The 27,872-nt window shown below is 40.5% G+C and overlaps 3 protein-coding genes across 6 annotated transcripts in view; 1 reads left to right on the top strand and 2 right to left on the bottom strand.

Annotated features, from left to right (window-relative positions):
• Positions 1-13,657, top strand: part of gdpd5b (glycerophosphodiester phosphodiesterase domain containing 5b) — a 43,645-nt gene extending 29,988 nt beyond the window's left edge. Inside the window, exons 6-17 of one of the 3 annotated variants that reach the window (XR_007808867.1) lie at positions 392-490; positions 1,367-1,460; positions 2,946-3,091; positions 4,443-4,525; positions 6,024-6,174; positions 7,508-7,729; positions 7,964-8,121; positions 8,224-8,371; positions 9,331-9,413; positions 11,372-11,484; positions 11,799-12,090; positions 12,280-13,657. Coding sequence is in view for 1 of the 3 variants with exons in the window: in XM_018698921.2 (XP_018554437.1) it covers positions 392-490; positions 1,367-1,460; positions 2,946-3,091; positions 4,443-4,525; positions 6,024-6,174; positions 7,508-7,729; positions 7,964-8,121; positions 8,224-8,371; positions 9,331-9,413; positions 11,372-11,484; positions 12,280-12,365 (1,383 nt within the window). In the remaining 2 variants the exon portion in view is untranslated. Of the gene's footprint in view, positions 1-391; positions 491-1,366; positions 1,461-2,945; positions 3,092-4,442; positions 4,526-6,023; positions 6,175-7,507; positions 7,730-7,963; positions 8,122-8,223; positions 8,372-9,330; positions 9,414-11,371; positions 11,485-11,798; positions 12,100-12,279 lie in introns of all 3 variants that reach the window. The other 2 variants (XR_007808868.1, XM_018698921.2) reach the window with 2 other exon arrangements.
• A 1,165-nt stretch (positions 13,658-14,822) lies between these two features.
• Positions 14,823-18,900, bottom strand: hspa13 (heat shock protein 70 family, member 13). The gene is made up of 5 exons (XM_018698943.2): positions 18,708-18,900; positions 18,250-18,590; positions 17,756-17,969; positions 17,415-17,582; positions 14,823-17,214 (listed from the first exon to the last, which is right to left on the bottom strand). Exons 1-5 carry the CDS (start codon positions 18,730-18,732, stop codon positions 16,640-16,642), a joined length of 1,323 nt encoding a protein of 440 aa, XP_018554459.1. The 5' UTR covers positions 18,733-18,900; the 3' UTR covers positions 14,823-16,639.
• Positions 18,901-19,448: 548 nt separating this feature from the next.
• samsn1a (SAM domain, SH3 domain and nuclear localisation signals 1a) lies at positions 19,449-25,408 on the bottom strand. Of its 2 annotated transcripts, none has more exons than XM_051065456.1 (8): positions 25,221-25,408; positions 23,877-23,957; positions 23,503-23,631; positions 22,738-22,849; positions 22,467-22,624; positions 22,128-22,343; positions 21,505-21,652; positions 19,449-20,162 (listed from the first exon to the last, which is right to left on the bottom strand). In XM_051065456.1, the coding sequence occupies exons 1-8, from the start codon at positions 25,275-25,277 to the stop codon at positions 20,008-20,010; spliced, it is 1,056 nt and encodes a 351-aa protein (XP_050921413.1). In that variant the 5' UTR covers positions 25,278-25,408; the 3' UTR covers positions 19,449-20,007. The 2 variants fall into 2 exon arrangements, with proteins under 2 accessions (XP_050921413.1, XP_050921414.1); XM_051065457.1 differs by having other exon boundaries at positions 22,467-22,618; positions 25,221-25,407.
• Between the last annotated feature and the right edge of the window lie 2,464 nt (positions 25,409-27,872).

Raw genomic sequence — 27,872 nt, 5'->3', positions numbered from 1 at the left:
AGAGGTTGGGTGAGTTTTATGTATATGGCTTTCTTTTTGTTGGCGTGTGTGTGTGTGTTTTGGTGGTTGCGTGTATACACTTATCTGTTTGTTTAGTGCTTGCGTGTGTGTTCATTCAGTGCTGATCAACTGAACTTGTCCTGAACTCACAGTTTGGATCGTGTTGTCCCAGGAGGTCTGTGAAAGCCCAGTAAATGACCTGCTTGAGAATGCTATCAGCAAACCAAATACAAAGACCAAACACTGTTGGGGGTGTGAAAGGGCCGGGAGCTATTTGGGGTTATTCTGTGGTGTGTGTGTGTCTGTCTGTGTCTGTGAGAGTGTGTACACGTATGTATCCAAAGTGACAGCCGCTCTGATTTTCTACATCTCTCGCTCTCTGTCCACACAGATAGGAGTGACTGTTGCTCTGCTCACCACCATTGCCGGGGTGATATCTGTCAATCAAACATGGGGGCAAGAGTGGGATGTCATTCCCATCTCCCTGCAGGTCAGCAGACTGAAACACTGGAAAGCCCCAAAGCTGCTTTTGATGGCTTGATACCACTTTGTTTTTAAAATGATTTTTTGGACAGTTGATAGTGAAGAGGCAGACAGGAAATCAAGGGGAGGAAGAGAGAGACGAGCAGCAAAGGTCCTGGGCTACACTCAAACCATGAATGTTATGGTTATGTGGCAGGCGCTGCAACCATTCAGCTACCAGAGGCCCTTACATCACTTAATGATAAGTTTCAGTACTAAACTGAGTCTTGTCATTCATGGGGTGGAGGCAGTCAGATATTTCTACATAACAACCTTAGACTTCGACCGCCAGTTTGTGGGCACTGGATAGAATAATTGAGCTGTGACCAGTTTTACCTGGACTAGGGAGCCCACGATTGACTGTTTAAAACTCTCAGTATCATGTTTCAAATCCATATAGAATCAAAGTGTAATATACTGCCTATACTGTGGTGACATGGCTCTCAATCTGGATTTAACCTGGTAACAATTAGCTAAATGACTTCCTAAGCAGTTGTGAGAAGTGTGTAATTAGTGTGTCCCTGTGAGATTATTGCACCACTAGGAGTGTGTGATTGAAGTAGACACACAATTCCACTGAAACTGATGCCATTAAAATTGAATGCCTCTGCAAATTATAGCTATTATTTCTGAATAGTATTACCAATGTCTTAACCCCAGATAATGTCTGTAATTCTATGCCTCTCTGTCATCTCTCTCTTTGTTTCTCTTCTCTTTTGTCATCTCTGTTAAATCCTGATTCTCTTTTCCTTGTCTTTTTGCCTTTGCCCCCATTGCTCTAATTATTCTTTCTTTTTCACCTCCTGCCTTTAATTCCTCCACTCCATCTCACATCTCTGTCCAGGCCACAGGTCCGTTCCTGCACATAGGGGCTCTTGCTGCGGTCACAGCACTGTCTTGGATTGTGGCTGGACAGGTCGCCCGTGCAGAAAAACCAAGTACGTTGACTTTTGTGACACAAACCACGAGTTACTGTTACCTGATTTAACAGTCTGCTGCACACACACAGACACACACAGATCCAGGAAGAGCAGTGAATGATTAACACTATGTAGACAGAGGCCAGGACCTCCACCCGGGGTGTCGGAGATAACGAACATTCCTGCGGGCTCATGTGATGTTTTCAAGCCAGGACACCTTGGATTGTTTTCTCCTTGCAGGACTCTTACTTGGGATTAGCAGTGCTGAGTGTATATTCTAACTCTTGCTGTTTTTAGTGTCTATAGAATAAAACAGTTTTATTGTCCTCTGGAGAAATTAAAGCCATAATAATCTGAAGATACACTTGGCCAAGAGAATTTCACTTCCAGTGAGTTATATAATGGACGAGGCAGTTCCTACCCTGCACTGTGAGAAACATTTAAAACTAATAAAAAGCATGTTAAGTCCTCAGCTGCATTTTTTGGTCCTCCTTTTGGAGATTTTGATTGAGGTGAAAAGGTCTTGGCCAGATTACTCCCACTACATGCACTGCTGTAATGCAGAGTGGAGTCTGAATACCAAAGAGTGTGTGTGTGTGTGTGTGTGTGTGTGTGTGTGTGTGTGTGTGTGTGTGTTGTGTGTGTGCTGTGAATCTCCTGTGTGTAACAAGAGTTGTCTACTCAACCCCGCCCCACTGCTGACCTTGAAACAAATACATTCCCCCTGCGTGTGTGTGGTGTGTGCGTGCCCACATTCGCCGCCTTCATCGCTCACTTACTCTGAGGTGGATGTAGGGGAAAGTGTATCTCCTTGGCCCCTGATGTCAATGTTGTTGGCCACTGTATGTAGCTATAAATGGTACTGAGCATTAACCACATCCACAGACACTACTTCCATCAAAACTGAACGAGAGTCTTAGTCAAGAAAATTTTGCTCGTGGTTACAAATCAAAACAGAAAATGTTTTTAATTGGCATTTTCCTATGATTTTCAGTGCTTTGGCTTTAATCAGTTTATTTATGCCCATGCTGAGGATGTTTACTAAGAGACAAACTAAACTTGGCATATGAACTACATTAGTTACCGGTTACACAGCTGCTAACAGTGTTATCAGTGCAAAAATCTATTTTACCAGGATAATTTTTTTTCACATGTATAAAAGATATAGAGACTGTAAGCAGTACAAATTTATATGCATACTATTTGTTATATTGAAATGAATAGATTGCATTTAGAGAAATGTACTTATTTGGTTTTTTGTTGAGTTAGATCAGAGAAATTATACCACTCTCATCTGTGTAAATATACACAATATAACCAGTGAGCTTCAAAGGTGCTAGTTTCCCCCTGTTTCCAGTCTTTATGCTGAGCAAATACTTAAAGTACAAGCATGTGGCATCACTCCTCTTATCTAACTCTGAGCACAAAAACAAATTAGGGTATTTCTGAAAATCAGAGCTATTCTTTCAACCTCTGTAACTATACCGTTATCATCTGTCCCAGTGTTTCAGGTGGTGGTTGTGCTGCTGTATCTCAGTGTGTTACTGGGACTCTATGTGATGCCTCTCTACATCACTTCCCCCTGCATCATGGAGCCCACCTCCCTCAAACCACGTCCTGATGTCATTGGTCACCAGGGAGCCCCCATGGTAAGTCAGCTGACCTGTATCATCCAGTCAGAATGCAGGAATATAAAACAAAGGACTTAAAACAAATTGTTTAACATGCTTTTACATGACTGCACACTTTCAGCTCCCTGCTATTGACTTCACAGAGAACCAAACCTTAAACCTTAATGAAATGTTGATGACACTGAGCCACTCAGAAAGTGGAGCCTCTAGTCCAGTGTGTCAAGGACCACCTGATTCTGATTTGGAGCAGACAGAGGACAATCTGTGCTGCCTTTATACATATTTGCCCCTTTTGTTTTTCATTAATTTTTCTTCTCCTGGTCCCAGAGCTATTCTAGTATATTAGTGACTTTGTGGTCCCATGACTGAAAATGGTCCACAAACATTGCTCAGTCAGAGCCTGGAGCTATCACTGCCTGATGTATGGCAGGGATGTGCAGAGACTACTGTTAAATTTGCAGTTTAATGTGAAAGAGAATTGATTGTAAATTTCTTGTGATCTGTTTCAGCAGTTACACTGCTTCTCTTACAGGTCAAACTCCACTACAATGTTTAAAAGCCTGTGTTAGAGCATCTTAGTTAAGTATGCATCCGGAAACCATAATTAATATGGTTTATGCACACCAAAGCACATTTTCATCTTTTATTTTTGATTGATGTGCTTGGATTAATTTTATTGCTTCTAATCATTACCTGCAGAAGGATTTATGTACTTGGCACAAACTGCTGAGTGTTATGCAATGCTTGGAGGGAAAAGGATGGTGAATTCCTTGTTACTCAGAACAGTTACTCACACGCTCAAAAACACACCCTGCTTTTTGTGGTATTTGTGGAAAACGATCGATCCTCACAGTGGAATCTAAAATTAGGAGTGGCTCTGTGAGGCTGTAAGAAACTCCCACTGGAAAAAAAATCACATGACTGAGCTTCCCAGAAGGACTCTGTATTGATTATAGCCTCGTTCTTGTCCTGTGGTTCCCAGGCATTAGCTTTCCTCACAGGGTCTCATAGCAAGATGCTTTTTTTAGTAAGTGATGTTTAACCTACTGACTTGGTATTGATCATAACCTTGAAGAGTTAAAGAGCAAAAGAGGCCACTACCCTTTTTTCATTTCACATTCCTTTGTGGTCAGAGAGAGGAGTCACATACATTTGCAATACACCACATTAATATTGATTTTTTTGATGTTGTAAAATAACCTATTGAAAGATATTAATAAAGATATTTTGTTTTGTTTGCCTCCCAATTGTCTTGTTTTTTCCAGACTTCCAGTAAAGTCACATTTTAGGTCACTGTTACAGGACTACGTCCAAGTAATGATTGTGTGTTTGTTTTACTCTGTGTGTGTGTGTGTGTGTGTGTTTCCAGCTTGCTCCAGAGAACACACTGTGGTCTTTCCAGCGAGCCCTGCAGATGAACGTCACTGGGTTGGAGGCTGACGTGGCTATCAGGTACACACACACACACACACACACACACACACACACACACACACACACACACACACACACACACACACACACACACACACGCAATCAGTGATGGAAGCTGAACAAATAAAGGGTTATTTAGTCTCCTGTCTAGCCATTCATACACTGGTTTCCCCAAAACATCTGAATTCCAGTCCTAGAAAAAGCTCACACTGAAGTTTATCAACAAAACATTAGTTGTTTTTGTTAATTGTCTACTATGTTAAGATAACGGAATAAGGTAGATTATGAGGTTTTTCAAAAAAGAAAAGTAACAACTCTGTGTTCTTAACAAAATATTGTGATCAGAGAGAAATAGTTAAAGTAGTAATACTACTTCAGAATAAGAAACCAGTAAGTAACTCAGCACATACTCAGGATATTAACTGCAACAGACACGGGACTATGGCACTGAACAGGCCAGAATGGAACAACAGCAGATCAGTATATCAGCAGTCAGTGGACGGAGGCATGACATCACCAACATAATGAGAGGTGACAAGCTGCGCACAGGGAGACACACTTGGAGGAAGAAAGAGGAAGTGGGGAGGGTGGATAGTGTAGTGGCCATGGTGCAGTGATAGAGGATGACTTACTGTGTTTGTGGGTTATTGTCTTACACTTGTCTTACACTCCTGCATTTTAACCAGCTGCAGACTCTTAAACTGTATTAGCAGCCACTTTAGCACTGTTTGTGTGCTGACTGTGTTCTCTGTACAGTACAGAGAGGTGAATGAGTGTGTGATTGGTGCAGGCTGCTGACAGGTGAGCTGCTGACTGTGCTGAGTAATTAGACTTGATGACAGCCAGAGCAACAGTGAGACTCCACTCCAGCAGCAAGCCAGACATACACACACACACACACACACACACACACACACACACACACACACAATATACCAACATATTTTCTGCCCCTGTTTCCTGATGAATATGTTTTTGGAATTTACAGTTCATGTACACCCATATAGTTGTTCATGCAGGAGAGAATTTTTTTTTCCAAATTTGAATAGCAAATACAGAGAAATTGTGTGACTTTTTGCTTCATCTTGGATGTGAACTAAAAAAAAAGTGAACTCATTTGATATTCAAATATTGAGCTGCAGTATTTTCCAAAAAACCAGGCCAAACTTTTTTCTTGTCTCTTCAGCTCTGCACTTTTGCTCATTTGCTGCCCAGCCATGAACATTAATTCTCATTAATGTGAAACAGGAACGATCAGTGTATTCGCAATTAAAGCATTCATGTCATTAAAGGATCATTTATGAAGGGGTGAATGGTGATGAAGCTGCTACATCAGAAACCAAAAATAAAAACCCTCTGACCAGTCAGAATGAAGAATTTCATGTGACCATTGTATAATAATGGAAATTAGAACATTAGTCTTTTATTCATCTGTTCCTTACACCATCTCTCCTCTCTCCTCCCTCCTTTCCTCTCCAACTTGGATCTTAAAACCCTGAACCCCTCTGATCACCAGTATGGATGGAGTGCCTTTCCTGATGCACGACCACACCCTGCGGAGGACCACAGATGTAGAGAAGGTTTTCCCAGACAGACAGATGGATGAGGCCTCACTCTTCAACTGGACAGATTTGCAACAGCTCAATGCAGGGCAATGGTTCCTTAAGGTAGATATTGGTTGCTAATTTTTGTATTATTTTTTTTTCAGCTCTTCTCACAGCATGACATTTGCAGAGATGTGTGATAAAGGTCATTAGCCCATTGAGTTATGAGCACTCTGCATGTCCGCACTCATTGATCCTTCATGACGTCCTCTGGTTTCATCTAAATACTGAGATTCATTAATGTTTTAGAGATTCTCTCCTGCATGTAGAGTGGATCAGGGTCAGTCAGTGCTTTAGAATAATTGTTTCAACCTGTTTGAAGTGTCAGACTAGTGGGCCAAACAGAATGACAAACAAGCCATGAAAAGTGAGGACAAATACTGCCTGTCCTTCCTGCATGGATCCATATGACAATTCACTGTCTACAAGAAATGGAGAAATGACCCACTCCATTGTTGTACTCCTACTTAGCCATTACCTGCAACTGCTTTTATCTTCTCATTCTGTTAGGGAGAGAGGCTGGGTACATTTGCTGCAGATGCAGTGCTGTGCTACTTTACTGTGCTCCATTTTAATCCTTCCACAGTGTACTCAAGTCAAGTGTTTGTACCCTCTACTAGGTCTACTTGCTGAAAAACTACAGTGACAAATGTATTTCTGTGAAACATAGTTCTGTCTATGTCTTGTATTCTCATTTTGCATTTGAAGATATGTTTGCTAAATATTTTCTTTTGAAACTGAGATTTTTATGAGATCAGTTTACTGTACAAAGACACTTGGCTGTTCTGCCTCTGCTGTGTCAGTATTTGTTTGAATCTGCATTACTTTCTCCACTCTCCCCTTTGGTCTATTTACACTGCATGTGTGCACACTGTGGCTGGATATTGTATTCCAAGAAAGGCTTTATTACTTCTGTGTATAGCTGTGACAATGCGCTGTCATTTCTATATGCCCAGACATGTCACCTAATAATGTATGTCCTGACCATATAATGAAAGTGCCAATAAAATGGCTTTTTTTTTTTTTGTCAGAAAAATGAAGTGAACCACATTATTGAAAACCTAAATAAAAAACATATGATCATTTTCTTCTGTGTGCTTTGACAAGAAGTGAGGGAGCACTGAAGGAGAAAGAATGTGAAGGAAATGAGGACAAACATTCCACTATTTATTTTTATTTCCTGTAGGCGTTGGCCAAACAGTCACACATGGATGGATGCTTTTATTCAAAGCAGCTATTAGGGTTATGAATGCATATATATTCTCCTACAGGTTTCCAAAAACACAGTTGAACAGCAGTGGGAGCGTTATTATTTTGTATTGATTGTATTTGAATTGTACAGTAAAGCTGATGATATTACTGGTGTTAAATGCATTTGCTGTATCCTCTGTTTCAGGATGACCCCTTCTGGATGGTGCACACTTTGTCCCCACACGAGAAGACTCTGATTGCCAACCAGAGTGTGTGCAGCCTGGAGCAGCTCCTAAAGCTGGCCTCCTATCATAATAGCACAGTGGTTTTCAGGCTCAGGAGACCTCCTCCAGGCCACCCCTGCTACCACAGCTGGATCAATGATACACTGCATGCTGTGCAGCAATCTGGGGTTCCTCAGAGCCTGGTAGGTGTACAGGAACTCAGCACTTGGATGGACCCAAGCTGCATTGCACTTAGTCCCCTCCACAGCATGATCTCTGGCTATTTGTTGTGAACATATGTCATGCAAACAGAAAGGCTTAAAATTAAAAGCTAGCTATATAAATTGATATTGCGATTACATTCTAAGACTGATGATAATTCCCCAGTCCTGGTCATGTGCATTCAGACCCTATCACTGACTCTGTGCTGTGTGCAGGTGATGTGGACTCCAGATGAGGACAGAGCTCAGGTGAGACAGCTGGCTCCTGGTCTGATCCAGACATCAGTGGAGAAACGGAGTCCTCAAAGTCTCCATCAGTCGGGCATCAGCAGGCTGCTGCTCAGATACAATCAGGCCAGCACACAAGAAATCAGGTGGGAGCATACACACACAAACCTGCATGTTATCAGGCCAACACCTTAACACTTGGATTATATTGAAATAATGTATATGAATGTGTGCACGACTGGTTTTAGTAACTTCTCCGAGAGTCACATCAACCTCACCCTCTACACTGTCAACGAGCCCTGGCTGTACTCTGTGCTCTGGTGCAGCGGGGTGTCTTCAGTCTCATCAGAGGCCCCGCATATCCTCAAAAAGGTGCCTTACCCCATCTGGCTCATGGTAAGAATTTGTCAAATACTGTATAGTTTGTTCTTGTTCTTTGCCTGTCACTTTTTTCTTTGTCATCAGTCACAGTTGTTGAGATTCTTGATTCTTGATCATATAGATACGATCAGGTTACGGTTCTGTTTTTCAAAATGCAAAAGTGTTGCTCTGTTTCTTTACCTGCCACATCTCTTGTTTGAAACACTTAAATTGATCTAGGTGTTTGCGTTGTATATATCTTTGTGCTGGCTATAAGCTCATTGTCAAGGCATTTTTATGTGCCTCTTCAACCTGTCTTCTCTCCTTCAGCTGCTTCTCCTCTGCGTGACTAAATTGGATTTTACCAGGTGATATCAACAAGGGACAGTAGCTTTCAGCTGAGCTCATCTAGTGCGCTTATTTCCTGCGCTGATCATGCTCTCCTATTACTTTCCAACACCCATCTGAAGTCCCAGGACAGTAGAAAGACGAGCATCATTGCTGTAGCATATCCTGTAGTATGACTCACAGCTCTCTAGTTTAGTTGTCTCTCCCGAAAACCTCTCAACATGGGCAACACCCACGCTGTGCCTCTATGGTATCGTTTCACCTGGTCAGCCTGGTCTCCCCGTCTGTGCAGCCATACAGGAGCTCTACATGACAACATGTGGATGAGACCTGGGCCCCCCTGCTGTGGTTCAGGAAGAGTTTAGGCTGTCTGTAGTACTGTCTGTTAGCTTGAACTGTGAATCTAAGTCTAATGAAATCTGCCATTGTGTCTTATTAAGGCCAAATAAGTGTGAAGTTGCTTGATTCTTCCATTTAAATAACACTGAATACATTTTATTAATTTGCAGGAGTATTGTACACCTCATTTCAACACTGCTTCTCACATAAGACTGTATTGTTGACATGTGCCGCCATCCAGTGGTGGATACTGAAATGAAATGTGAGGGGAAAATCCTGACTTAGAAAAATTGTGTGTGTGTTTCTAGGGACCACATGAATACTGCCTAATGTGGGTGTCTGCAGACCTCATCTCCTTTGCTGTAGTCATAGGAATATTCATTTTCCAGAAGTAAGTACATACAGTGATGTAACTGTAGTCCAGTCACTAAAGTGAGAGCTTACGCAAGAATTAATGTTTCTCCATTTTTCTGCTGGTGAATGAGGAGAAAAGCAGATGATGTTCTTTTCTTGCTTTGTGTGTGTTTGTGTGTCTCCTGTTGTGCGCTCTCACATTCAAACACACATGAGCACACAGCAGTAATTACTGCTAATTAGCATCTCTGTCTCGAACACATGGACAGCTCATAAATCATCCTTTTTTAATGGTTTTGCTGTAGCAACCTTTAAAGGAACGGCTGGAAAGTAAACATAGTTCTTAAAGAGCCTTTTTTTGTTGTGTGATTTTTATAAGCTGTAATGATGTATTTCTGATGCCCCCTCCCCTCCTACCTCTGTGGTATCACAGAGAAGATGTTCTTTGTTATGAGCATGTCTTCTCCTAGCTAAAGTGTGTAAACCCTTCACATCCTCCAGTATTTCTGTTCCTCTGTTGGAGAGTGTGGTATTGTTTTTGAAACAGATGGCCTGTCCTCCTGTGGTTTCTGGGATGGAGGACAGTGAAATTTGTATTATTTGGTTTCAGTGATCTGGTGAAGGCTCTGCTCTGCTTTGTCAAGCTCTACAGTAGCTTCTGCTGGCTTCTAAACTGACCTCTCTTGTCTCCTGCCCTCTTTTGTCCTTTTTTGTCCTTTCGTCTCTCCTTCCTCGTCCTCTCTCCTCTGCCTGATGTGCATGCTCTTCTCCTCCTCTGCTGCATTCTGGCATCTTCTCTCAGCTATCACATGATCAGGTAACTGGGTCGCCTCTCCTGACCCAAAGTCTTCTCTCTTTTCACCCTCTTTCAGTGTCTGTATCCATCGTTCTTTTGTTTGAGGCATTCTTTGCCTTCTCTCTTTTTTCCATTCTCTCTCTCTTTTTTGTTGCTCTCTTTATTATGTTATCATCTCCATCAGATTTTTCTCTCCACCTTACTTCCACTGTCTTTATTTTCTCTTTCACTATCTCACCTGAATCGTTGGAAAGCACTGCTGCCACTTCCCTCTAGAGGGACGAGCTCTCGTCTGCATCTCTGTGGCCTGAACAAAATGTTCCACCCACACAGCACAAAATATCCACAGCATTACGTCCCTGTGAGATTTTGAATTTATTACCATCTCATTAAGCCAAACGACTAAATGTCCAAAATGAACTACACATATGCATTCATCAGGGAAAGTGCCTCAGGATTGGCTTTTATTGATGCTGATGAACTAAAGCCTCGCTTGTTTGCATTTCTGTTCCTCGATGCCTCTGTGCATTAGTCATGGTTTATTGTGACTAATGCTCCTCAGTTAAGTTAATTGAAGTTAAGGCTGTTCATTAAAACTAGGAAGTCATTTTCACATACAGGAAATGAGTTTCTCTGGTTTGACTGATGAGTCTTGACTTGGAGCGAAGGAGTGATCTTCTGTACAGCTGAAAAATGTTGATTAACCGAACACTGCCGTAATATTTCAGAGTAGAGCAAAATGTTTTGTCCTTGTGATTATTCAGAAGAAATTTCCTGTACACATACAGCACATGCATGAAAAATGCTTAACATTTAATTTTTTTAAAACTTAGCTCTAGTAATGTACATACTAAAATAATAATAATATATGACATATTTTGGTACCACTTTCTAATAAGACACCATTTATAAAGGCTGTAGATGTTGTAATTGCTTTATTAATGGTTAATTAGTTATTCATTAATGCTTATTAGATCAATTTTCAGCCATTGATAAGAACAACTTCAGGGTTGTCAGGTTGTGAAAAATAACTTTCACTGATTGGACAATACAACCACTCATCTCCTGGTGAAGAGTAAAATGTTACCATAGTAGACCTAAACTAGACCCAAAACTGCATATTGCAAGCAGAGGCAGCAGTAATTAGTAATATCCTCGCTGTGTCAAGGTGATTCCTGACCTAACATGTGACCCTGCAGGTATCGGATGAGCGGTATGCGCAGCTACAACCCTGAGCAGATCATGCTGAGCGCAGCAGTCAGGAGGTCCAGTCGGGACATCAGTGTCATGAAGGAGAAACTTATCTTTTCTGGTAAGGCTCTCGCACAGAGGTGAGAGGGGTAAATACAGTACATTTTCCAGCCTGTGATGTGCCGTAGTGTGTTCTTCTTGTTCTTTAAATGGGCGCCTGATCTCAAAAACAAATTCCTCTCTTTGTACTGCATTTTTTTTTTTTGGGATTTGATTTCCTGATTTTACAAAAACAATCTCACACTTGAAGATGAGTAAGCCTTCTTGAGTTTCAGGTGCCTCTAGTAGCATGTCACTCCATCCCAGCATGCATCTGAGTATCTGTGAATGTTCTCGCTCCTCCTCTTCCACCTCTTCCTCTCTTCCCTGTTTAAGGTCAGCCCCAGTAGCCACCTGCCTCCTCCATCCTTCGTGTGTGATGTGCACCACCTCCTGTCCATCCTACCTCCTCTCCATCTCCTCCGCCAGCAGTGACTTCTTCTTTTTTAAATCCATTGCATCCCTCATTACCTGCCACCTCTCTGCCCACTTTGCCCCTCTCCCCTTCATCCATCGCTTCATGCACCAAATCTCCCCCACACTCCTCCCAGTGGAGACAACGTTATGTGTAGGGGAGCTTATAGATGCCCCAGTCTGTCTAGACAGCCTCTAGTGCTGGGGGTGAAAGGTAAGCCATGTAAGTGCTACCTGATTGTTGCTCTTCATCATTTTCTCATTTTTAAATTCAACTCTACTCTCTATTATTCCCTTTCCTTTATTAACTTATTGACCAAAGGTGAGTTTTCATGCAAATTGTTGCGAGAGGTTGTATTGCAGTTTACTGACTGTTTTGTTTCAATCCTTTGGCGCCCTCCAGAGGTAGGGAATGGAGTTGGCAGTGCTGAGGAGCTGTATGCGGACAATGGCTACGACTACTACACCAATCAGGGCATCAGCCAGTGATTGGAACCAAGCCTGTGTGAATCTGCTGCGGTGAGACGGAGACGACAACACTCAGTGTTCAAATCATTCCTGTTTTAGTCAGTCTGAGGTCTGATCTCCTCCTCTGTCCTACTGATTAACTGACAGACTGTTGTATCTGACGGGAGAAAACAACCACCCACTTGCTTTGTGTACATTCTGTATATAGGGTTTTTGCTTGTCAGACATACAGGGGACTACATGCACTTTTTATTGACAGAATTCGCCAAATCTATGGCCTCCTCTCACATCATTAAATGTCCAAGAGGCCTCCCCCATCCAAGACAATTTTCCAGATTCTTTACTTTGAAGCTAATTTTCCAAAGCAGTTTATTATTTTTAGCACTGTAAATGATATTCTGCTCTTAGCAGATGAATTTCTTTTTAACAAGGCTTTTTAAAATCCTTTATTGCAGCATGAGATAAAAAGCTTAATAGCTCAGTATGCTCTTGCCTTCTGTCAGCACTCCACTGTGCTGTTGTTCATAATAGTACATTAATATTTATATTTAAAGAGAAAAACAAAAAACACAAACAAGCTGTTTACAGAAGTCCTGCCTTCTCCTCCAGGTGAAATATTCACATGGTGTATGTAAGATAATTATTTTGATAGAGGCTGAATGAACCCTCTGCCCTACTTCTGATCAGTGCATGTTATAGTAATGATCGTATCAGATGATTTGTGTGAGCTGTGCTCCCAGTGTGTAACCAGAAGAAGAACTGGTGACAGTGGTTTGGGGTGGAGATTTGTGCTGTCTTTTTATGGCTAATGTGAATGTGTTATGGATTATGTTTCTTTTTTTAAAAGACGTGTACGGTGTATTGTGTGTATCCTGATTGGATATGTATTTTTTACCCTGTGTGCAGTGCTATGTTGAGTGTGTTATTGTACATAAAAGGTGAACCAATGTGAGAGATGCTCCAGCCAACTAAGAATTACATTCAAACAAACTATAGCAGCAATAGTCTGGTCATGATGGAAGTCATTTCACTTCCGACACAGCCTCTGGATTGCAGTTTAAGTCTGTGGTATTGTAGTGCTGACAAACAAAACACATCTTAATGTTGGTTTCTGGTGTAAAACTGAAACCTGTAAGGAAAATGAAGTGGGTGCTAAATGTGAAAATAAAGCTCCAAGCAAAGTGAAGGGACACTACAGGTATCGCAGCAGGCAGCACAGGGTCAAGAAACTGATTGCCTTTTGTGTTGACTTTCTTTCTTTGGGTATTACTGTGCCTCAGAAGTAAACATTAAAAAAGTCTTCTAATACATAAGTTTCTCAATGGTGTTTTGTTCTGTTTAATTGTGATTTTTTTTCAATTTTATTTTTAATTTCACTGGCTTTGTCTCCTGTTGTTTTTATGCCTCCACAACGTGGCCGAAGGCATTATTTTGTCCGTCCGTCCGTCCGTCCGCCACATTTTTGTGAACGCGATATTTCTGCAAAATGTTTACTTGGACTCAGGGATGAACTAATGACGTTTTGATTGTCAAAGGTTAAAGACCAAGGTCACTCTCAGTCTTGTGAATGTGATATATTGGTGACACCTGGGAACATTTTTAACATTTCATATCTAGACTGGATATGTATTGCAGATATCTGTAATTAAACTCTTTCCATGCAGAGATAACATTTCAGATATCCAGTGTCATTCTTCCTCGGACAAATGATTTTGTTCAGGCTGCTCTGGATATCTGCAATAAAATTCTCAGCAGGAAAAACTCCCATTTCAGATATCTACAATTATCCAGTTACCAGTCATAATTTTCATTTCAGATATATCAGATATTCAAAATGAAAAATCGTTCCAGATATCCATAATGTCATTTTGAATAGCCAAAAAAATACATTATGACTTGTAAAAATGTCATTATGGATACCTACAATTAGATTGTAGGCTTTAACAAAAGCAGTTATATTTTAGACAGCCATTATACCATTTCTCTAGCAAATAAGTCAAAATAATATTCGTATTTGTCAGAATGGTAGTTAGAGATATCCACAATCATGTTCTTACTTGTTGAAACTGTACTTCAAGATATCTAAACTTTATTTCTCCTAGTCAAAGTTCAGATATCTTTAAATCCTTAAGAAGTACAAATAGCTGTTTTACATTTAATTGTATGTACTGCATTATCTTCCTAGTCAAAAAGAACATTTCAGATATCCACGACATCATTCTTCCAAGGACAAATGATGTCACTTCTGGGCTTTATTGCAGATATCCAGTAAGTTAATTCTGGATATCTGCAATAGAATTCATACAAGGACGTACGATTAAAACTTTCCTTGAGAATTCTAAGGTTAAAGATCAGTAAAAACCCTCAGGAACCGCAGCATCACTCTCAATACCTGGAGAGGTACTTTAAGTAGGTCGTGGAGGAACCTACATAAGTAGACCTAGTTAGACTTTTTCTCAAAATAAACAGACAGTGGAGTTGTTGAGAAATGCAGTTTTAATAGGTCATAGCAATTTAACTTTTTGTTATTTTCAGGTGGCTAGACTCTGACAATGAGTAAATCTTACAATACAAAAATAGATCCTAGTCTTGTAGTTTTTTTCAATCTCCCTTTTTCCACAGGGACTGAAACTGTTCATACAGTAACAAATGCAAACAGCATAGCCTCAAATTTGCTTCATCTTAACTGAAGTCTCTTACATTAAGATCTCAGTTACAACATGAGAGATACATCATTTGTATACAGAAAATAAAATATACATCATCTCATGATGTTTGGCAAAAAAGAACAGTTGTGATAGCTTTAAAGGAATGGTGGGGAATGGTAATACTCACTGGACCATGTGTACTTAAGATACGCAGAGTTCTGGGTTTTATATTTCCAAAGAAAAATACAGAATTTTGAAATAGAGATGGAAATTAACTTCCATGGTGGATGTACAATAACCAGCCTACTGTCCACCAGAATAAGTGCAAGTGAAACTCATTTTCTTAACACTAAAGTATTTAACAGATGTGTCAAGTCTCAGGCACTCTGATCAAACATCCTGTATGTGACAGTAACACATTTCTCTATATCAAATACACAAGGCACCAGTAAGCAAAGCTTTGGTCCTTCTGCGGGACTGCCAGAGTTGACCCTCTCTACCTACAGCAGCAAAAGCAACTCTCACGTGCATCACAATTATTTTAAGTGTGCAAGTCATTGCCATGTAAATAAAGCATGTGCTACTGCATAAAAAAGTGTAAGCTGAGGAACAAGTGGAAGTCCTCAAAATGTGGCACTGAGCATGTCTCCTCCATCTTGTTCAGATGCAAATTATCTGACGTGTATTCTATTCAAAGGGAGGGTTAATGATACTAGTGATTTACAGTACTGTATGAATATTAAGGCTTTCTCCAACATGCACTGTCATCGGTTAGCTGGGTACTCTGCACCTCACCACGATACCTTATTTATGAGTTCATACTGCAGTGTGTTAGTTTTAAATAAATTAATCTATGTCTTTGCACTGAGGTGTCTCTCTGTCCCAGTAACTTCCAGTGGACATCTCAGGGACCTGGACAAAGGCCTCTGTCAGAACCACTAACCTGCAGCAGTTCAATCAATCAATATAGCAGCTTTCTAAAAAGGCACAAGCACACTGTGTGTCAGCCTTTGATGGAAAGATGTGAAAACACATTAAAGGCCTGCAAGACACCTGAACTCAACATACTTACACACACACACATACTGTTAACAGGAATAAATAAATAAATAGCTGAAGATGTACTGGCTAGTCTTTAAGTCCTTTAAGTGAGTGGTTGTTCCCTGAATTGAACACCATTAATGTATCTACCACAACTAGTCATCATCAGTGAAGCTGAATATATAGTAGATACACAACAGAGAAGTGTCTTATTCACATTTCATCTGAGTCTCACAGTGTTACCACTGCTGAAACTCTGTGTGCAACAAATGCAGCCGTCACTGTGAGATAGAGAACAAGACTCTTCACTTCTCCAGATGTTATCAGTCACTATCTGTCAAAGAGGAACATTGGTATGTTTCAATACATGATCAGCACTTTTTTGTTTGTTTGCTATTGCCACCTTTGACAAACAAGGAAGTATAAGAAGAGTCCAAAACCTGAATGTCTTGCATGTCTCCATTTAGGTGACAGTGATTTTTGTTGTGCATGTTCTCACATCAGCAGATGTTAAATTAAGCACATTAGAGAAGTGAGACACAGTTAGGAATCCCTGGCAAGACTCTGTGGCATCTGTTTTATCTTAATGAATAAATTTAATGAAGTCTAGCTAAAGTTCGTCTTACGCAGGTGTCTGTTGGGGATTTCTATAGCGCTCACTTGCAAAGGCCAGGAGCCGCCCATGATGCCAGCCTGAATGGCCACACCTGTTACCACAGCCAGGTCAGGGTCTACTGATGTGTTGGGCTCCTTCCCAAAGAACTCACTAATCAGCCTCCTGATCCGTGGTATCCTGGTGGACCCTCCGACCAGAACAATTTCATCCACATCCTCTTTCTCTAGGTGTCCCTCAGCCAACACCGTCTTAACAGGAGCCAGAATCTTCTGGAAAAGGTCCTCGTTCAGCTCCTCAAACAGCTCCCGAGTGATCATCGCCTGGAAGTGAACCGTAGCAGGAGCAGCACCTTCAGGTGAGCTGCCGCTGGTCTGAAGGTGCAGTGGCACCATGATGGTGACGCTGGGTTGGAGGGTGAGGTTGAGCTTGGCAGCTTCCACGGCCTGTCGGAGATGGTGGATGTCCTCTTTGAGGGTTGGTGGAACACCAAACTCCTGTTGGACTCGCTCTGTGGTGTACTGGAGCAACCTCTGGCTGAAATCTTGGCCTCCCAGCTTGTTATTTCCTGCAAAAAAATCTACTCAATAACAGTGTTCTGTTCTCTTTCAGCTGATGAATCCACTTAAATCAGGAAGAAGAGAGCACAGACTAAAAGACAATGCTCTTAAGCCTTTGCTGTGCAACAAAAGTTAAAGCTGCTTTTTCACACACCGGTGGGTTCATATCACGTCCTCTCTCTTATTACAGAAGCAGTGAAGCACCTACCTGCCATGGCTCTAGTGAGGAACATGCCTCCCTGTTTGTTGAGCAGAGACACATCCAGGGTTCCTCCCCCGAGATCGACCACCAGCACGTTAAAGACGTCCACCTTGTGCAGGCCGTAGGCCATGGCTGCAGCCGTGGGCTCATTGATCACACGCAGGATCTCTAAGCCTGCAAAACAGTGACAAGTTAGTGTGTACATTATGCCAGCTATGTTACTAATGTTGTGTGTAGCATGTATATTTGATTACTCTGCGGAAGAAAAGATATTATGGATCCTGGTGTGCAATTTAGTCAAAAGACTCACTAGGAGATGATTCAGCATCATCTTTAAATGAACTGACCAGCAAGGTTGGCAGCCCTGACAGTGTAGTTCCTCTGTCTCTCGTCAAACTCCGCAGGCACAGAGATGACGGCTTTCTGGATGGGCACGCCCAGCTGTTTCTCAGCCATCTTCCTCATCTTCAGCAACAGCCTGGAGCCGATGTACTCTGGGCTCACGGTGAAGGTATGGTTGGTGGAGATGAGAAACTCTGCACTTCCATTGTTGTTAATAACCTGAAGGAGGGGAGCACAGAGAAAGGATCAAGAGATCTCAGTACATGGGTAAGTAATGAGCAATATATTAAAATGATTTTGTTAAAAATTTCACTGCTTATGCTGCTTTGGACAAATCTCAAACAAAAATATATAAATATATTTCGTTAGTAAGAAGTGAAGATATAATGCTTCTCTCTGTTATGTGTTTCATTCTGGACTGAATTGAACCTGCCTGTAACTGGAGGAGACCAAGCTGCCACCGCTCACCCACCAACCCACCAACCCCAGCATAACTCACCTTAAACGGGTACCGAGCACTCTCCTGCTCCATGACCTCCGGCTCAAATATCTTCCCGATAAACCTCTTGGCATCGTAGATGGTGTTTTGAGGGTTGGTGTCGGCGAGGTCCACGGCTTCGTGTCCGGCCAGCACCGCAGTGGTGGTGAAGGAGACGGCGCTGGGGATGCTCTTCTTCCCCTCCTCATCCGCTATCACCTCCACTTCTCCGCTGCCCGGGTGGAAGACGCCCACAGAGCAGAAGGTGGTACCCAGGTCCAGGCCGATCACTTTGGGTTTCGGGGGAGGTAAGTACTGCTGGCCCAGATAGCCGGCCAGGAACAGGGCCAGGATCACCGAACCTGTGGACCGGTAACAACACGCGTATTAAAGTACAGGTGGACCGAACCAGTTAGCTCATGTGTTAGCATCCGGTTACCGGTTAATTACCAGGGTAAAATAACTCTCCTTCAACTTACCAATCATTGAAATTTCTCCGGACATCGTCACTGACTGTTGCGAGGCCACACGCCGCTGAAAATGTACGATATGTCGGTAAAAACTGTTCAAGTTGCGGTTAAATTATGTCCGTGTGTCACAGCTGGATGATGCGAAATAGAAATTTTCAGACTACCAGCAAAATACACGTCAACATTACATGACTCCTTGTGGCTACTGGGTAATGTAGTTTGCGGCATACACGGTCAACGTCACAATGGCGCAGCAGATTTTAGCTCTGTACTACAGCTCCCATCAACGCTAGCGACAAGTGACGTAAACGAAAGTTACGTGACGTGTCCGTTTTCTCAGCAGCCAACCACGCAGGGCCAGGTAAAATACAAAAAAACAAACAAAAAAAATGTTGAAATCAAAATTGAACGTTTAAAAACGAAATACAATTGAAAAAATAAAAAATAAGGAAAATAATATATTGAATAATAATTTAGGTTAAAGTAGAAAAATAAACCTTTATTCATAATAAATTTCATATAAAACGAATCAAATTATCAAATCAAACATAGAAAATGATATTTAATCATACATGGAGATTATATTTGAAAAGTATTTAAACATTTAATTACAATAAATGTGATAATATAATTACTTTGTTATCATCAAATTACAAATCATCATTTGTTCATGGCTAATAATGCATCCACCAGTCATATATCAGGCCCTGTAGTGGTAGGTGAAATAATTCCAAATGACAGCAACAAAAGTCATATTTAATTGTATTTCTTTAATTTTATTTACAAAAATTTGTGATGAACAGATGAATTCTTTCACACACACTCTCTCTCACATGCTCTCTCATTCACACACATACACACAAAATAACATACATTTTCGTGTACAGTATACATTATAGGCAAGATCAGAATCTGCACTGTTCAAACCCAGACACTACTTTTCAAAAGCATTCGTTGAACAATATTATGTCATTCACAGGAAAAGAAAATATTACACTGAATATTGAATTGAGATTGGATGTGATGAGAAAGGTAAAAAATTAAATAAAGGCATTACGCAATAACACTGAAAGATTTAGAATGCAATAAATACAAGTGACATTAAATCAATGAGATGTCACCTCTTCAACAACAATAATAAAAAACCATCCAGAGCTCAAAACTTAAAATTTGATTATTATCGTGATAAAGTGACAAAGACGGATAAGATGACTTTTAGTATAAAAAGCTTGTTAAAGGATATTAACATGACAAAAATACCCAACTTTGAATTCCAAATGTCAAAGTATCCATCTGAAAAATGAGCACGTTATGAATCCACAGCTTCTGTGAGCTGCTCTGCGTCCTCTTTGCTGTCTGAACATTCAGATGGGATGAAGCAACCCGAGTCTCTGGGACAGTCGCTGTCTTCTTCCTGTGGGCTGTGGGAAGATTTGTGCTCCTCCGCATCTCTGACATCATCACCTGCGGCCGCAAACCAAATGGAATTCATTTAAATGTCAGAATATTACAATTTCCTGTTTCCAACCGCATGAGAGAAAATAAAATCTGTATCAAATTGGAAATTAACCTACCTAACCCATATTTAGAAGTGAAATGTTGATGCCCTTAGACAGTTTTAGTTTATTTCTATTACAGGGAAAGTAATGTAGGCTACATTAATCCTCATATTAAAGATTGTTATTGCTAAAGTTAATGTAAAAACAGCTGTGTTGTTGGCTAACCATGAATGGTAAAATGACCCAAATACTGAAATAATTTCTGCAGGTGTGACCTATAACTAAAAGCAGCACAAAACACCTTAAATGTCCTCGTTGACTTTTATTTTCTACTCTTACAGAGTAAAAATACCATTCTTTAATATTTCTACCTCCCTGACAGAAGCTACTAATCCTCATGTCCAGGTTGCCAAAGCACTAACCTAATGGAGTTCAGCTTGATTAAATTACTGACGTCTCATGTGAGTCAACAAGCTTGGCAGGGTCACGCTGCAGCCGCTGCCATCTGTTTAGTCAAACTGTCACCCAAGCACAACAATTACAGTGACCTTTAATTTGCCTTGTACATATCTACTTAAGTCGTATTCAATAAAACATGAACGGCCTGAACAAAACTAGTCAGTGCACATTGTTCCTTTTTCATGTTGGAAAGAGGTTTTGGTTTTCATTCAGGGCTGTGCGTTAATCAGCCCTCTGCTTCAAGACATCAGATTACAGGAACAACTTCTGCCCTCTTAAGCACTTTCAATCTGAGTAACAGGAAATCACTGATAAGCCTCTCACAGTGTGCAGGATATATTTCTATTCAGCGTGGCACAAATGTCTCTGTTTCCACCTGCTATTTTACATTTTAAAGCAAGGAAACATCTCAGTCTTTGTTCTAAACCAGTGATGAACGAACAGATAAGTTTTAACCAAGATGGTGATCATTAGAAACTGTTTGTACATTTATTTCACAACAATATATTTTATAAAATCAATTAATAAACATTATTAGTACTGTGCTGCTGTGATAAAATTGTAAATTTCCCCATTGTGGGACTAATAAAGGATTATCTTAAAATGGTCAATTATTGTTATTAAGTAAAGGATTATGTAGAATAGTGTGCAGTGGCATGGCATGTTGCAAAATAACCCTCCTCATGATAATAGAAGGCTAGTATACAGGGATCTCAGAGTTCATTCTCCATTAACTCTTACAGATGCCTTAATGAGCATTTCAGTTGATAATTTCACTAGTTAATTCATCAGATGTTAGTGAGCTGTCATAAACGTCTGATTGGTTCACAGTTTGGCGTGTTCCTCACCTTCTGTGTAGCGGCATTCAGCAGCAGCGAGAAGTCTGCGTCTGTGCTCGGGGTCTTTGACATTCAGCTCTATCAGGTGTTTCTCCTGCAGGTGCATGAGGTCCTCCACCGTCTGGTAGCCATTTAGCAGCAGGGCATTGGCATACTCCTACAAAAACCAACAGTGCTGTTTTCACTGACATCAATATACTGTACACCTCCATAAAAATCCCACATCAGGTTTCACATCATGTGTGGTTCAAAGTGTTCATAAAAGTATGGTACAGGTTCCACATGTGACTCACAGAGAGTGCATAACAGCAGGTGTTTCACCTTTTTATTTTTGAGGTTAAATTGTGAAAGTCTGGTAACATTTCAGTGGGACGTTCAGAGAAATTCAAAAGGATTTCTTAGTATCTGCAGAATGATTTTGTATGTTTGTGGTATTTTCTGGCCACTGAAAACAACAGATCCACATTGTTCTTGTTTTAACCTCACTGTATTAGATAAGGTTTACAGCACCAGAGGAGTTGATGTTTTCCAAGTGTTTACTCTTTTAACTGTTCCCCTGTTATGATCCTAACTATCTGAAAACCTTCTGACCCATGACCAGACTAAAACAAGTGAATGGCTCTTGCCCTCACCTCCAGATTCAGTCGCTCCAGTAACTCCAGCAACGTCTTAGGTCGTGGTCTTTTGCAGAGTCTCTGTTGTCTGATCTTGGGAGCTTCTTCCTCTTCTTCCTCCTCCTCCTCCAAAATGTCCACATAGATGAACTTGAAGTTTCCCACTTTGTTGTTTAGCATGCCTGTCCAGATGCCCATCGGAGGCTTACTGATGATATTGATGATGTCGCCAGCCTAGGAGAAAAAAATCACAGCGGGATGTGGTTGATTTGAATATTTGCTTAACTTGCTTAACTTTTGTTCTTTACATCATCATCAGGCTGCATAATCTAGCAGTGTTCACACACTGTGTGTTACCTTGAGTTTGAGAGAGTCTGAGTCATACGGGCTGGGAACAAAGTCTGTGTGGACGCGAGCTCTGCCACAGAACTGTCCCTGGTAGGAGCCATCCTCCTCCAGCCTCACACTCTCTTTCTGACCAGAACCATTGGACTCACTGGTCACACCACCTGAACCCATAAACACAACACAGTATGATTACACAATTAGGGTAATCTAAACTATTTAGACTAAACCCACTACTCTCTGGTCCAACTTCACAGTGTATACAGCATCTGCAGATACTTACTAGAGGAACTCTGGCCACTATAAAGACTTTCTAAGGAGTTGCATGTCTTTGCAGAGTTTTTCTCAGCTGGAGGGCTGCTCTCTGTCTCTGCCTCTGGGTCTTGGTCATCACCCTGGAGGGAAAAAATTAAATGATGTTCAGTTTTAATTGAAAGGCATGTTATTATAATACAGAAAAATCATCTAGCAGTTGTGGATGAAATGTAGAAAAGCATCCAAACTACTGTGGACTGATCAAGTATGTCCATATGAAAGTAAAAGACAACAAGGAAACTAAAATAGAAAGCTTCAGGTGGAAATGTAGGCTGTAAAAGTTTCATTTTGTCTCACATCTCATCACCGCATCTGTGTTACAGTAAAATAGAAAAGTGCATGAGGACACTTTTTGGAGCAGGTCAGAGTGAAGTGCGTCATTTAAATATTGCCAGCAACAGCATCACACTGGAGAGGATGTGGGTTTGTGAGAGATGAAAGTGATAAGACTCTTGAGAAAAACAGCACAGGTTTGCTGTAACTGATGTTGACTGTCAGTGAGTCTGGACTTTTACAGTGTGTGACAGGTAACAAGGGGGTTTTTGACTATTTGTGCACAATAAATGTTTGATGTTCGGTTTACACGAAATTGTTATCTTTGTCCTTGAATTACTAATTTATGAGTACAAATAATCAGAGGCTTTATTGATGGTGCCTGATAGCAGCCTAACTAAATAATAAGTGGAGGCTGTTTGTGTGTGTGTGTGTGTGTTTCTCTGTTATAGTGACTCACCGTCTCCTCTGAGAAAGACTTGGCGTGCTTTTTGCCCATTTTTCTGCGCATGGTCAGTGAAATTGCCTTCATCTTCTTCCCAAGTCCAGCTGATTTGTGTGGTTCTGAGCTTTCACATTCTTCTGTGAGCTGTGTGCAGAGAGTTGGTTTAGTACATACAGTGTAGTAACAACAACAAGTAAGACCATAGTTACTCATATTTATTTCTTTTTTCCAAACTATTTGTATTTCTGTTCAGCACTTACGTCTCTGAACAATGCCTTTACAGGACCACTTGGTATGTTATTGACCATTAACTCCTGATGCTATTTTGCTATTACATCAACACTTCTTGTCATTATGCATATAAAATAAAAACAAACACATCTACAAACCATATTAGTTCCATTTTCCTCTGGTTTGGCCGGTGATGAATGATGTCTGAGGCCCTCAAATCTGCCGAAGCTCGTGGAGCGCTGAGGGGAAGATTAAAAAACAAAGACAAGAGATGTTACAGAAGCACCTGGCATGGTTTGTGTAGGAAGATTTACCAGCATTACATAATATCAAGTCATTGTCCTTATGAGTGCTTGTCTCATCTGTTTCAAGGCTTAAAAATCCTTAAAACCTGCTGCATCAGGTGGATCTCATAGACACAATAATGTAGCTGTTTATTTCTACTTTACTGTCTGTTAAGGAAAGCCAAAGTGATCCTAATTTTTTGTTCAAAGCTACAAAGAACTTCAGTTAATAGTAAACTGAAAGCAGCTGCAGTATATAAATATATATGAGGGTATATTCAGCAAATAGTCTGTTCAGAGTGTTTCAAAATGAAAAAACCTGTGGTGCATTTGTGGTCAGATTTTAAACCATGTAGCAGTTCAGTGGCAGTTGAGAGACTATTTGTCCAAAAATGTGTAAATAATTACATAAAATAACACAACTGTGTCCTTGCAGCACTGGTGACATGCACTTATACTGTTGCATCACAGTGGCTTGGTTTTAATTGTTTCTTCCTTTTTTTTTTTTTTTTTCAATTTTTCATAAAACTAAAAGTCATTATAATCTCTCCAAAACCCCCATCATCTCCACAGCAGAGCACCAAAATAATTATATAAATGAATAATCCCTGGAAATCCTGGTTAAATATGAAGTCCTAGACAGCCTTCTGTGGATTGATTTAATGCAGCGTCAACTGCTTTGACTGACGGGTTCACATTTTACTCTTTTGTCCACAAATGCAGCAGCTGAATTGAAGGGTTTTGTTTTAAAGCACTTCTTCCCCTTGATTTTAGTTTTTCTGTTTTTGCACTGTTTGAATTTTATTGTCATCATCTGTTTTACAATGTGAGAATGAATTTAGGAAATACATTACCTCAAAGTATGCCAACTAGACTATGAGTAAGTATAGTTTCTCCTTACACCCTTAGTGTATATTGAATTATGTGATACAGTAACTTCAGCTACAACCAGTTCAAACTCCCACAGATAATTTTCAGTCAGAACAGTAATTTCTCTCTGTCTGCGTCTCTCGTTTCTTCAGAATCAGAATCAGAATCAGACTTTATTGCCAAGTAAGATTGCACATAGTACAAGAAAAGAGCAAAAAGCAAGAACTATATGGACAGTCATCATTTTATAAGAGACTATGTGAAAGGTGACATTTGAACATCTCTGCCTCCTACAAAATGTCACATCGCTGGTCATATATTCAGATTTCTGTTTAAATTTTCACCTACCTTTGGTTTGCAGCTCTTTGCTTTGTCTGACACATTGGATGCTGCCCTCTGTAACATTTTCTGCTGTTTAAAGGTTTTATTAAAATCTCGGTCCTTGCTCTTCTCTTTTCTCTACCCCACTCCTCTGACAGTGAAGTGTTAACTAACACAGAGGCTTGCCTGTCTGATCTGAGTGGCTGGCCCACTTCCTCTCAACACGCAGGATGTGAGGCAATTGACATTGTGTGTCTCGATGCAGTATCGCTTTGAAAGGGAAAAATACAAGTGCTTAAGTCTGCATTTTGTGGCCTCCTCAACAAAACATTGAAAACCACTTCCAGGAACAGCAGCATTTAGGTTTTATATAGGTGGTATTTGTTTTTCATAAGACATGAGATATGAGGTTGTGTCATGTTTGCTACTGTGTTACATTTCTATGGTTGGTTAAGCTCAGAGTTGGGCTGTAACGTCATCAAGTATAACTCAATCAAATAACTACTGGAATGACTCATAATGTATCAGGGTTAGGGCTACTTCCACATCAACTAACTGACAGTAAATTATTCTTTATGGCCATTAACCATAATAGTGAGATCTGTTTTTTGAACTGCATAGAGAAAAGAAGAGAATGACATGTAAAAAATATTTGATTCAAATCCATTCTAAGCTCAGTATCCCTCAAAATTTCCATTTAATAGCAATGAGGAACTTGCTTTTGGTAAATTCTGGGGTAATTATTCTTATACATTCATTTCTTCATGTGGGGTACTTTTGAGGAAGTGCTGATGTATGACAGAGGAACAGCTGAAAGTGGCAACTTTGTTGTGTTGAAACACTTTCCGCTTTATCTCTGCTCTCAATATGGAAGCAAATATATTCCATTTTATGTCTTAGAAACGCTACACTGTCAAACACATGACAGATTTTTCGTGTTGAAAATCATTAAATAACCACCTTACAAAACAAAGCCTCCCCAGTTAATCTGAAAGTTTGACGTTCCATAGGATACAACTTTGCTGTTATGGCTTTGATGTTGCCATGTGAGGATTTGCTGCTGTATTTACATTGCAGAGGGTTTGAATCAGTCAGTTGCAGAAAAGGGAATTCTACAGACAAAACCATTGCCTAATCCCACTACTTGCAATCAGACGTAAACTCCTGTCAATCCAGATTAAGGCTTCTAATCTATTACTTCAGAGGCTCCTGACTCCCTGGAGAGGCAGTTGTTCATCTGTGGAGTTCAAAATGAGATATCTACCATTTGGAAAAGTCACCTGATCTTTGTTGAAATATATTTTCTACAATTGCTAAGGAAGGTTTTCTAATTTGTTGTTGGTATCACTTGGCAGATTTGTTGTATTTATGCATGTATTAGAGCAAAAAAATCAGATTGACTTTATGGTTCCAAAAGGTGAAATATTCACATTAAAAGAGAGAACAGAGCAAAACCTTTTCCTTTCATGGAACGAGGCTGTATGAAGAAAGAGACTTAACCTCTACACCATCTCTGGCCATACTCTTAAGAGGCTTCATGTCCAATGAAATGACATTTTAGCTCTAAGAACCAATGACACTATAGATCCATAGGGATCTCGTAATCTCTATACCAGATCATCCATCTTAGACAATTTTCTCCCGACTCATATTAAGCTTTAACAACTGCTTTGTTGGTCACACAGATGAACGCAGTGCATGTGCTTACTGCACATACTTAGTCAGAGTATTATGATTTAAGAGATGTCAAAGTGCATGCAAAGACACTGACCTTTAGGGTCAATCTTCATTATTATGTTGGTATCAGCACTGAGTGACCGCTGAACTTGAACCGCAACCGACTAAAAAAAATCCCACTGGGAGAATCTCAGTTTAATTTGAGAATTATTTAAAACTGGATTCAACAACATTTTTTATCCCCCACCACTAACACTGGAATCTGTAATCATCTTGCCATATCTCCATCCACCCACCTGAGGTCCTCAGTCTTTCCTCCCAGTTCCCATTTGCTTGTCTGCCCTGCCCATCTACTCACCTGTTCTACATCTCTAATCACCTGAGCTTCACACACCTAAACCCAGTTCCCTCAGTACTTTACCCATTATATAATATTTCACTCCTTTGTTCCCTGTCAGTTTTTCTGCTTCTGTTCCTGCTTTTGTTCATGTAAGTTTTCCTGAGTCTTCCTCTGCCTGTTTTGTACCTGCAGACGACCTCATACGCCTGTGAACCTGTCTTTTGTTAAAGTATCGTCACTCAATCTGTCTGCAGGTGAGTCTGCATTGGATCCTTTCTCTGTGTTCCTGGCTTCAGCCCTGACAGAAGTTGGGAAGGTACCACTGCATTGCCCATAAGAATGATTACAGCAAGTAAAAACAATGCACATATGAGCGAGTGGGAACTGTTTTAGGAGAGTCTTGAAAAATGTGAAACTCTTAAATATTGCAGGGACTGTCAGCATCCTCGAGACTCAATTCAGACATGTTAACAGCGTGTGGGGGCGCAACTCATTAAAAAGACATCATAAAGGCAGATAAAGCTAAGGTTGCTTTAAGCAAAGCACTTCAATAGAGCTGCATAGTGGCCAGTAGTGTAAAATTGCTGTTGCACTAAGTACTTCTGAGGCGCTTTTTTTTTTTTCCTGAGGTGCAAAAACAGTTTAGCACCAGAGCTGTTTAG

The sequence above is a fragment of the Lates calcarifer genome, linkage group LG21 (genome assembly GCF_001640805.2).
Source record: "Lates calcarifer isolate ASB-BC8 linkage group LG21, TLL_Latcal_v3, whole genome shotgun sequence".
Taxonomy (NCBI): Eukaryota; Metazoa; Chordata; class Actinopteri; family Centropomidae; genus Lates; species Lates calcarifer.
This window is presented reverse-complemented; position numbering and strand designations above follow the sequence as displayed.

Bases quoted from the DNA above. Each gene is read 5' to 3' on its own strand.
- hspa13 (XM_018698943.2), bottom strand. From the start codon at position 18,732: ATGTCCGGAGAAATTTCAATGATTG. The intron at 18,591-18,707 runs GTAAGTTGAAGG...ACCGGTCCACAG, and splicing joins CGGAGAAATTTCAATGATTG to GTTCGGTGATCCTGGCCCTG. The intron at 17,970-18,249 runs GTGAGTTATGCT...CCCCTCCTTCAG, and splicing joins GTGCTCGGTACCCGTTTAAG to GTTATTAACAACAATGGAAG.
- samsn1a (XM_051065456.1), bottom strand. From the start codon at position 25,277: ATGTTACAGAGGGCAGCATCCAATGTGTCAGACAAAGCAAAGAGCTGC. The intron at 23,632-23,876 runs GTTTGTAGATGT...CTCTGCACACAG, and splicing joins AGGAAAATGGAACTAATATG to CTCACAGAAGAATGTGAAAG. The intron at 22,344-22,466 runs GTAACACACAGT...TTTTTCTCCTAG, and splicing joins CAGACTCTCTCAAACTCAAG to GCTGGCGACATCATCAATAT.